The 12,228-nt window shown below is 26.9% G+C and overlaps 2 protein-coding genes across 5 annotated transcripts; one reads left to right on the top strand and one right to left on the bottom strand.

Moving 5' to 3' along the window:
- Positions 1-911: 911 nt before the first annotated feature.
- Positions 912-1,885, top strand: LOC138933183 (UPF0184 protein AAEL002161-like). Its single transcript, XM_070295735.1, has 2 exons — positions 912-1,144; positions 1,350-1,885. The coding sequence occupies exons 1-2, from the start codon at positions 940-942 to the stop codon at positions 1,517-1,519; spliced, it is 375 nt and encodes a 124-aa protein (XP_070151836.1). The 5' UTR covers positions 912-939; the 3' UTR covers positions 1,520-1,885.
- Positions 1,886-1,949: 64 nt separating this feature from the next.
- Positions 1,950-12,108, bottom strand: LOC138933182 (heat shock factor protein 1). 4 transcript variants are annotated; one of them, XM_070295731.1, is made up of 12 exons: positions 11,421-12,108; positions 10,542-10,650; positions 10,316-10,440; positions 9,702-10,034; positions 9,514-9,596; positions 9,026-9,214; positions 8,340-8,402; positions 6,917-7,468; positions 6,126-6,231; positions 5,928-6,018; positions 5,414-5,673; positions 1,950-4,378 (listed from the first exon to the last, which is right to left on the bottom strand). In XM_070295731.1, exons 1-11 carry the CDS (start codon positions 11,658-11,660, stop codon positions 5,435-5,437), a joined length of 2,130 nt encoding a protein of 709 aa, XP_070151832.1. In that variant the 5' UTR covers positions 11,661-12,108; the 3' UTR covers positions 1,950-4,378; positions 5,414-5,434. The 4 variants fall into 4 exon arrangements, with proteins under 4 accessions (XP_070151832.1, XP_070151833.1, XP_070151831.1 ...); XM_070295732.1 differs by having other exon boundaries at positions 5,414-5,679; positions 6,929-7,468; XM_070295730.1 differs by having other exon boundaries at positions 1,951-4,378; positions 5,414-5,679.
- Positions 12,109-12,228: the final 120 nt, after the last annotated feature.

Raw genomic sequence — 12,228 nt, 5'->3', positions numbered from 1 at the left:
TTCCGTGACTGATCCGATTCCGCGCCGCGCGCGATTCAAAATCATCAGTAGAGTGACACCAAGGTGTCAAACGACGAACTAAATCGTAGACATTTTTCAAAGAGAAAAATAAAATTTGAAATAAATCATCTTTTATAATTAATAATCATTTACAACCGTAAATTTTCGAGTACACGATAATGAGAGTTTTTTTTCTTTCTTGTTTGACAAATTTGATCGGATTCATTATTGATGCACATTTAAGGCTATATCGTGCGTGTGCGTGTGCGTGTGTGTAAACAAATTATTAATACTACGATTTATATATTATTAAACTTGTTGAAAATTAATTTAATATTTTGGATTGTAAACTTTCCTCTTCATATCATACATCTAGTTTCTTTCCGTTATTTCGTTTTATATTATCTAGATAGATATATTGGATCTGGTTTTTTGTTTTTTTCAATTTTTTCCATCTTTTGTTTTCATCTTCCTCTCCTCTCCGCTTCTTGCTGTGCTATAACAGCGACTCACGCAATAAATTTACTGTAAGTTTTATTTTGCCGTTCCCTAACGATATATTAAATACTTAAACTTTTATCAATTTTGTATCATTATTTCTATTGAATAATAATAATAATTCATATATATATATATAGTAGATATATATTGATTATCTTACTATATTTTAATTATTTATGCTATTGTAAATTGATTATTCTCTCTTTCTCTCTCTCTTCATCCATCCAACCGAATTCGCTATATCTCACCAATTAAATATACATTATACTGTAACAATACTATGTCGATGATTATTTCGACAATATGCTGCAAAATATCGATTGTTGGTAAAAAATCGCGTCACACACAAAACACACGTGATTTTTCTGCCTATATATATATATATATATATATACATCTCTAATCGAATAAAGTCAGCTGATTCCGGCTGATCCTCAGATGCAAGTGGCAGAAAAAGAGATGGTCAGGAAGGAATATCCAGTTCCGGAAGAAGAAGAAAAAAAAGAGGAAGACATGGAGGAAATAGTACAAACGGAAGAAAATAATCCCGATAACATCAATGAGGAAATGGAGTATACCGAGGACGAAGAACATTCCGACGACATTAATAGATGTCTGGAGGAAGATGTATATTCCGATATCGGTAAATAAATAGATACTCTTTTGATGCACAAAAATACAAGTCACAATGTTATAATATTTATAAATATAGTTACGAGGTTTATGACATTCCTAATGCATGTTGAGAAAATGCATAAATAATTTTCGAAACAAGCATTTAAATCGTAAAATTATTAAATTATTTTTATAACACAATAACAAAATTAATTATTTATAATTGCATACAGGTATTAAAGCATTGGAGGACGAGTTGGACCATTTGGAAACTGCTCTGGATCATTTAGAAAAGAAAAATGATGACATACATGCAGAATTGATGGAATTGTTGCAATGTAATCGTGAGGCTAGGAAACAGTTTCAAGAATCATTACAAATTGAGAGTCAACAATCACAGTGATAATTATTTTATATTTAGAAAACCACATTCTTTATTATAATTTAGTATCTATAATTACCACTTACTTCTAACGTTGCCAGTGAAACATTTCATATATCTGGAAGAATTATGAGAAATACATTATGTGTCTGAACAAAGACAATTTATCAATATTTGAATATATAAACTTCAATAGCATTTCTGATAATAGGAAAAATAAAATTATGCAATTTATCATATAATTACATACATGCATATATTTTGAAATATTAATACTTTTATTTGTTTTATATGTACATAATGATGTTAAATTAAAATTGTAATTTTTATCGAAATATTATATCCCACATCTGAAAGATATATTATTTCACTTATTAAACTCTAATAACTCTCTATTTGGAGAATATTGTATAATACAATATTTTTTAAATATAATTTGTAAAATATCCATTGATATAGATCCTAAGTGTAAACATGCAAAAAATATAAAAATATACTTTTTAAAGTAGGATTCCATATATATACCCTAACATATACTCTTAAAAATAAAAATTTATTACGAGAAAAATGTTTCTAGCAATAAGAAAATGATTGAAGGTCTTATAACATGGCTGTTTTCATAAACTTGAGAATTTTACTGCGGTTGTGTGCACAGTATGCTAAATAAAAAAGAAATATCCAAACCAGCAATAAATACATATGAACAATTATGTGAATTTATTTATGTGTAAATAGATTTAACATAATTGTCTGTGGTAGTAAAAGTACTTTATTCTGCTAATTTTTCAATTACACTTATATAACGGACTTAACAATAAAGAATTCTTACTAATAGATGCACAAATCAAAAAACTGATATGAGAGTCTAGTATATTTCAAATCTGCGAAATAAAATATCCTGCATTATAGCATTCTTAATTAGTTAAGTAGTTTGAATGTATTCGTGTCTTGATATTCTATCTATGTAATCAAACATAGTATCTATTTACAGACTGATAAAAGATATAAATTGTTAACTTGATAAACTAAATTATCTCCTGCTAGCCTCTACTTATATCTCTAAACAAAACAATTGTTCTTTTTATTATATATCAAGTGCAATCAAATAATTTACATCATAAAGAGTGATATTGGATAAAATCCAATATCTGATAATCTCTCTTTTCAATTTACATTTTCCATCAATCTTTGAATGTATCAGAATTTGATATCTCAAATAGTGCAGTATCAACACATTGCTATATGATATACACTTATTCACATGAAAATACTTAATTAATATTTCTCATCAAACAAATGTAGTGTTAATGTAAATTATATATTAGTAGGTGCTATCTCACAAAGTGTAAAAATACACAAACAGTATAATGACTAATTATTTTAGTATAATTACTAAATACTGGTCACACCTATTAATGATTCTTGAAATAAATTTACACTTAAAAAAAAATATCTTTAATTTTTTTAAATTGCAAATAGTAAGATTTAAACCTTTATAAACAGGAAATGTATATGAATATGGCTGACACTTCACTATATATAAAATTACATAACAAATTTTACACACTAATTTAAAAATAATATACCTAAACTTTGCTTTTGTAGTAAATATAAAAACTTAGCTATATTTATCACTAAATCAAATAAAATATTAACATGATAATGATGCAATAATATGTAATTATAGTTTTCTGCTATACAATTTGAATGGTTTAATTCACTCATTGCAGATGAATTAAATAAGTAAAGATAAGAGAACCACAAGTGACTTGGTGCATCTGCATCGGATGGATAAACACATTCTTATAAGAATGCAATATGTCAACTTATTTTAGTAGAGGTTCAAGATTAAGATTTCAGTGTTTTAATCACAATTACGCACTGAGATTCCTTTAGTAAACTTAGGTATGCTCAATAAAAATTAGTTTAATGAATAGGATAATATTTTTTGTCGAATATACTGCAATTTTCTCATATTAACTGTGCCAGCACATGTAAATACAATATAGTAATCTCCCATTATCTTGTTATACATATTCACATTTATTAAAATTTGCACGCTATATTATATACTATATAACATCAAGGTCTCGGAGTTTGAATTATATATGTGAAACATAAGTTTTATGTAGAACAAAAGTACAAAATTACTCTAGTCTCATAAGACTGCATTAGAAATTGTAAAAGTTTCACAAAATACATTTAAAAAAAAAGTTATCCATATTATTTGCAGACTCAAGAATGTTTCTATTGCATATAAAACACTGAAATCTTGACTTGCACTATCACTTTTCACATTTTATCTTTTTTGTATCTTAGTATAATTTATTTAAGATACTTAACAATTATGAAGAAATAAAAAAAATATGTTTATAAGCAAAAACAGCTTTCTTTTTAACATGTATGCATAAATTTATCACAATCTAAACTTTTTTATAATCTAATACTTCATACATTATATGAAAAACTGTTATCATTCTATATTTAATTCTCTTTACAAAACTAATTGCAAGACATATTTTTCAGAAAGAAAATTGTTTGTAATTATATACAAGCAAGTAAAAACAAAAGTTTTATTAATATAACTCTCATATTTGTTCATTTGTAAGATCTTGAGAAGCTATAATCATTTCGGTATCTAATTTCTTTTTAATGATATATATATAAGATTGCTCCTTTATACTTTTCATTATGTTTGTTTCATAAGATATTTAGATTATGTTGTTGCAAATACTGTTCTTACTTTATGTGATAGCAAATGCTGCAGAATTTGTAACAGCATACATATTTTATCCTCTCCTCTCTCCTATTTTTTACATTACCATTTTTTCTAGATAATTAATAATCCAGAAGTGGAGTACTCAGCAAAAAACTAAAAAACTAAAAAAAAACAGATTTAAATGTTATATTACATATAACAAAGAAAAAAAAAATATATATATATCATTAATATACATTATGTATGTATATATGTATGTACGTATGTATGTATGTACGTATGTATGTATGTACGTATGTATGTATGTACGTATGTATGTATGTACGCATGTATGTACGTCAATACATACGTACATACATACATACATACATACGTACATACATACATACATACATACATATATATATATATATATATGAAAACCATAATGTATATTAATGATATAAATACAAAGTTTATTTATATGCATTATATAGTTCTGCTAAATTTTAATTTCTTGAATTTGTCTAAAATATAATACTTGAATTGAATGATGATTAAGATCTTAACCTGTTATACAAAAATTTAGAATACAGCACATAATGTGTATATAACCGTGGAAATTTAAATTATACAAGCATTTACAAATTACTTATTATCAATATAAGATAAAAGTTTCATTGATTACTGTTGATATATTTTAATTAAACTATAATAAGATAAGCGATTTTACAGTAAACATATGTAAAGTTGCTCTTTTTGTAATTATATATAAGAGAATATAAGTTTTGTTAAGCAAAAACTATCTGATTGCAATCAATTCTTGTGTTATGGCACCAAATCCAATGGATTTTATATGCTATTGACATATATAAACTAATCATTAATATCTTTTTTAATTTAATAGAGTCTCTATGATTGCTAAATACATTCCATTTAGAAAAAAATATACTGAAAATCAAAGGATTGTAGAAATAACGATAGCTACAACTTGTAAGAGAAACTATGCTAAATAATAATTTTCTATATAAGTAACTATCTTCTTGAAACATGAATGATTTTTGATATCTTATGATAACAATGTTGATTAGATAATGTTTATTACAACAGTAAGCATCTGAACCTAATACATATTGAATCTATGCAATTGACTTTTAAAATAGCGAAGGAGAAAAAGATGATCTTAAAAACCTATTAAAAATAAGAGAGAAACTTACCACGTATATAAATAATAGTGTTTACGATTTTAGATTCTTACTAGAGAGTCTTACTAGAGAATCATAAAGCAAAGCTTTATCGTCTAAAGGATCTAAAGAATCTGATAGAGTTGAAGTATATAGATTGTCTGTAGATAAAGCTGATGATGCCGTTGGTAGTGAAGATTCATTTTCCAATAACATATCATCATCAAAATCTAGTAGATTTGGCGTAGGATTATATGCCATAAGTTCTCCACCAGCAGATCCATTGATAGAATCTGCAACTGTATATAATTAAAGTTAATCAATAAAAATAAATTAAAATAATTTTGATCTTTAATTTTGACTTTTACTTAATTCAATACAAATTATAAAGAGTTATTTTTATATAAACATACATAGATATATAGAAATCTTTTTTAAGATTTTATCAATTCAAAAATTTAAGAAATATACAAAAAAAGTTTTATGCGTTCTTTTACGTTGATAAATAAAGATGTTTAATTTGATATTAAAAACTGCAAAAACTCACGTGTAGTGTTATCGTTATCTTTTTCACAATTCGGGTTCAATTCTGGATTAATTGGTAATCCAAATGTCATTGGATCATCTGCGCCAAACAGCTAAAAAAAAGAAATAAAATATTAATATTAAGTTCTTCATTAATTAATTATTTTTATAAAAAATTTTTTCTTTTTTTTGAATTTTATTATTTCAAAATTATATTTACCCCAAGGAGAGTATTAGCATCAATGCTGTAACCTTCACCACGCAAAATTTCACGCAGATTGTCCAGATCTGTTTGCATTGTTTCCAGATGATTATCCATTCGTTCCCTACACATAATGTTACAAATGTAAAAAGTCTTAATGTTATATAAATAAGAAATATTGTATATAAAATGAAAATAGATGGTATATAGTTTTTAGCATTAGATAAAATCTGAAAAGTAATCATTTATATGATAAGACACACAATAACAATTTTCATGAGAAATATGTATTTTTCCTATATAATAAACATGTATTCTAACATAGTATAAGTATAATCAATCACGAAAGTACAAAACAATCCAAAAATATTATATTAGTGATATCAAATACATATAAAACTTAACAACATACACAAATCTGTAAAAAATATCTAAATTAGACCTTTATAAAAATAAAGTTAATCTAATCTAATAATATAGATTCTATATAACAATACATAAAGAAGAGAAATATATTTTTTATATTTTGTCAATTAAAGATTAAATAGTTATCTATTTAAATAGCTAGTAAAAATTAATATTATTATATATATACTACACAAAATAATTTCTTTTAAAAAACAATATGGAAATAGGTAAGAAAACTTTATCTCCGAAAAAAAAAAGAGGGAGAGCTTTGTATTCAATATAAAATATAAAAAATGATACGTTTTCACCTCTTTCTGTATGATTAATGATTTCCACAATCGAGTGGAAATTATTGTTACTAAATGCCACCTTACATTATCCATGGTCTGTGCCAAACTTACATCGGTTCTAACCTGTAATTAGCTTCAGATATGTCAGAAGAATTGACGCAACTCAAAGATAAATCTTTTGATGAACTTGTGCTTGCTTTGTTGCCATTATCTTTTTCATCTTGCAAAACTTTTGATGTCCCATTCTCATTGCGCTGTTCAATATCACTTGCTGCTAAAGCAATTTTGTCATCATCGATTTGATCAAGTCCCTGATTCACTTGATTAGGTTCTTTGACATCAATTTCTTTATTCTCGACAATATTTTGAATGTTGCTGTTGTTGATTATTTCTGGAACAATTAAGATATCTTCTAGTTTCAGCATAGATGCATCATTATCTGAGGCTTCCATATCATCTTCCATATCAGCTGAGTTTTCCATGATATCAGTGTCATGCTCAACATCTTGAGATTCATTAATATTTGCCGCCATCGCTGCGAGTTTAGAACTGCGCATTGTCGCCACAGGTACAGGTTTAGAACCGATAGATTCTTTTTCAAGTAAAGCGAAAGTCGCAGAAGTTTCCTCGTTGACGGGCATTTCAAGTAAATGCAATTCTTCCCTATAAACGAAGACAAGCTATTGCCAATCTTCATTTTCACTTTAAAATGCTCTTCAGACTTAATTTTTGTCTATATTACACTACTATGTTATATTTATCTCAATATCATAGAATGGGAACATGAAAAAAACTATATAGTATATTCTAAAGCAATATAAGAAATAAGAAATCACATGCGATCATTCTCAACATATTGTACCAATAAGTAACAGAATATCATAGTACAAAAGCTATCAATAAGATAGAAAAAATAACAGGTGTATCTAATATAAGACGATATTATGCAGATATTATTATGTATACGAAACAAATTCTTTTGCAACAGCAGAATAATGTCATATATACAAAACTTTTACTAACATATAAAGAATAATATTATATTTTTATCAATACCCATATATAAGCAAATCTATAATTGGCTTCTTTCTAATTATATTAATCGAGATACACAAAAACCATGTTGATGTTCAATATCAAAATTAATTACTGAACAATATACATTTGTAATATATTGTAGATATGTCTTGAAATAATTTTGGTTTTTGGTATTTGGTATTTCATTTAGAGGAAAGATATCAAAAATATTGTAAATAAAATATAGATTTACAAGAAAAACTAAAAAGATCTAATATATATCATTGTAATAAAATAAAATGTGAATTTGTTTTTAATAAACAAATAAATAATATAATATAATCATTTAAAAACTGGTAAGAAATGGGCAAAAAGTCCATTAATCTTTTTATAATCACTTAAATCTGATGTGTTTCATGCAAAATAATAGCATATATTTGAGATATCTCCAACATAACAAAATAGCTATAGACAAATATATTTCAGAATACCAACACCAAGTGAAAAAAATGTTAACCTTGGTTTTCCTCCATTTTCCAATGGTGGGATCAAAATTTTGACAGGCACCTTGTTTTTCCTCCTGGTAATATTTAAATACCATTTGGATAAGTGTAATATATAAAAGGATTTTGATATTCGCACAAATAATAAATATTGTTAGATTTTAGTAAATGTACAATCAAAGTATTAAATCTAAAATATTGGTTCAGCAAAATTTTGACAAGCCCAATTTTTTAAAATATTTATATATTTCACAAATTCTGTGAAATAGTGGAAATAGTAGAAGTTCAATAGTAATTTACTATACATATATATCACATCTCTATTTAGATAATATAGATTTTTTCTCTATGTAGAATATTCAATGAAATAAATCATTATGTATAAAATCCGTTGCATGTAAGAAAATTCTATACATTTTAATAGAATACATATTCTCCTAAAATTTGATAGAATAAATATTTCAATTTTTTATATCTCAATGTATAAGATATCTTATAGAATGGATGAAAAGTAAATATATTATTCTTTCTTTCTCTCTCATAAAATAGAAATTAGTATTTCAAAAAATGAGTTTAATATTTTAATACCTTTTCTAACATTAATCAATTCCAAATGTTGTAAAGAGAGAATAATGTTAACTTTGCATATATTAATATATGTACGTATGTACATGCAAAAAATATAATAAATTGAACATACTTCTTTTTGCCCTTACAAAGACGTTTCTTCCTTGTATCATTTTCATGTGACCTAATTTCGATATCGTTTTCTAGCAGAGTCATCTCAGGATTCTCGACTAATTGAACATTTTCCATATTTTCATCATTTATTGATGTTTCAATATATTCTTCTGGGCTATGGACAGTTGGAGTTCCATTCTCCAATATCCTAGAATAAAGATTATTAAGATATTTATTAATATCTCACCAAGTCGCAATATATAATACATATATGCATTATATATCAGCTATTAAATTTTCCAATATCATAAATATAAATATTCTATAGCTATATTATATAAATATATTATATAAATATTTATAATATTATAAATATTATAAATAATTTATGTACTATACAGAAAAGAGAACTAAATTTTTAATCAAAATGTGAATTTCCATGTTTTAATATTAATAGCATATGCGTGAATAAATGTGTGCATGTATATATAAAATCTATTCACTTACTCAGCAACAATATATTCTGAATCTAAATCAGATTCTGATGCATCAAGTTCATGAATAATTGGTCCTGTAGGAGACGCTTGCGGCTAAAAAATAAATATTTATTATTATAGTATGTGTGTGTGTGTGTGTGTGTGTATGCGCGCACGCGCAAAAAAGAAAGGACATGAAAAATGCAATGATAATATTACCTTTGACAACTTGCTTTGTTTACGTGTACGATTTGAATCATCTATCATTAATGGATATCGCCGCTTGACAGGTAAACCACTTCCTCTGGATGGTTGTACAAGAGTAACAAGAAACTGAATAAGCTTGTTAACAATTTGTTGTTGTTTCAAGTGTTTTTGTCTTAGCATTGCTATTTCTCTCCACAATGCCTCGTTTTCATGTTTAATTGCACCTAATTTAGTATCCAAATTTTCTTGTCGACCTCTCATACTTCTTACTTCTGCTAACACTTTAGTCATTAGTTCTGGTTTCATAGGAGTATGAGCTGCATCTTGACTTTTGCTAGATGCAATCTAATAAAAAGATAATAGTTTATTTATTATAATAATATATTAATGTAATATTTATGTTTAATCTTAACAATTTAGATTTTTAGATGTGTGTACTTTATTCAATCATTAAGATTTCTTGGACATAATTTTTGGTTTTGTTTTAATATTTATATAAAAAAAAACTACATTACACATTTCAAAATATATATGAAAAAGCTAGATTAATGTATTTATTTTAAAAATTGCAATTGTTCTTTGCACTCAATTTATCGCGCCAATGCAGCATGTCTAAATGTACTCACTTTTCTTTTAATATGCTCCAATAGATATGGATGTCCTTTGTAAAAAAATTGATGTGCAAATTCCATTTCATCTTTATCGCACTTTAGGCCACCCAACTCTACGGATACTTTCTTGTGGAATCCATCTTAAATATATAAGTAGTATTAACGGATATATTGTATATTTTTACCCTCTTTTTCATTATCTATATTTTCAAGATGTTTTATATAACATGCAATAACTTACACATATTTAGCTGTCGCACAAAACTAGCCATATTATTGTGTTTATAATAATGTGGCAATAATTCTCTCGCAAATTTTGCTTGATTTTTGATGATAAAACTTTTTCCATTCTAAAAAAAATATGAAATATATAAGATTATTTATCTTTGTAGCAAACTATTTATAATAAACTTAATTATAATATATATAGTATACGCATAATAAATTTATAATAAGTATAGATTATACGTTGTAATCTTAAAATATTACATTGCAGTCTGTTTCTAATTAATATACTATATATATTACAATATATACTATATAAATTATGTATATAAATTATATATATATATAAATTACATCGTTTTAAATTGAAAGACTTATCAAATCGATACAACTCTTATACAACAAGAAAGTAAGAGTAAGAGTAAGAGTAAGAGTAAGAGAGAGAGCGAGAGAGAGAGAGTTACAATAATGTTATATAAATTATATAAATATATTTTATAAATCATATTTAACCGTCAATATAATTCAATTATATATATTTGATACAGCACACATTTATTCTAAAAATAAGTGTCAACAAAGATTAGCTATTTGTGTGAAAGAAGCGATGCAACAAAGCGATCAACTGACAAGACAAAATTTATAATAATCCCATGTAATTTATGCATACGATACAAAATGTCATATAGATTGCGGAAAAATATTCATCAATGGAAATCAAGGTTGACGAGATTTAGGTATCGCAGTTGTAATAGCTCGCGACGAAGAACTGAACTCTAGACAACGCATGACATCGTGTTATTTCGTAGTCGCACGATCCGCTTGAAAGCGCGAGATATATAAACCATCTCCGACCAACTCGTGTATGAATAGGAAAATAAATAAAGGTATTTACAAGCGACCAGCAAATCAAGTTGTCAGTTTCTGGGTCCTCGACCAGTTTCCATAGTTTGGCAAGGAAAGCCGGCACGCCGGTGCCCAATTCTGCCACTGTGTGCATCCTGGACGATATATATAAAACACGAATGCGCGAGTAATATCGTAAAACTTTGCCGATCAAAATTACATCAAAATATTTCGCATCTCCGCTGACGACATGGCCGACCGCTGACGATATTATTCTGCTGACAAGCATTCGCAGTTCGCAGTCGCAGGTCGAAGGTGAGGTACGGAGGGCGAGCGCGTGTGATGAATTCTACGGCCTTTCCATTGGTTGCCGTCGAAACCGGATGTCCTCCGAATCCCGCCATTTCTGCATCGCAATATATGACGCAATATAAAATTGTTACTTAAATACAAATTACGCTGCTCGTATCGTAAGATTTGTACGAGTTCATTATCATTTCTTCGCGCGAATAACGAGTGTTTTCTCTTATTTATATAATTATTATAACATATTTCCTAAATCTCTATATTTTAAATCTCCCCTTGTCTATATCAACAGCTAATGCTCCGCGTTTCTCTGTATATGTATTTTATATATCTATAAAGCAATGTAGAAGAAATGAAAGACTGAGAAATCCCGTCAACAGAAGAAATTTCCGCAATTAGCACACAACGAATGCATCCAGTAGCACGACCGATCACTGAGCATCCAGTCATCTAGTGAGCAATTATTCGTGAATGAGTGCGTTCAGGAGACACAACCATTGAGTAGCAATGGAACGTGATTGGTTCTTATTTCTAGAATCAACAAATCACCG

This window comes from Polyergus mexicanus, unplaced genomic scaffold (assembly GCF_030449975.1).
Source record: "Polyergus mexicanus isolate NDT 795.1 unplaced genomic scaffold, iyPolMexi1.0 SCAF_5, whole genome shotgun sequence".
In the NCBI taxonomy this organism is placed as follows: Eukaryota; Metazoa; Arthropoda; class Insecta; order Hymenoptera; family Formicidae; genus Polyergus; species Polyergus mexicanus.
The sequence above is the reverse complement of the archived record's forward strand: the minus strand, read 5'-3'. Positions and strand labels throughout refer to the sequence as shown.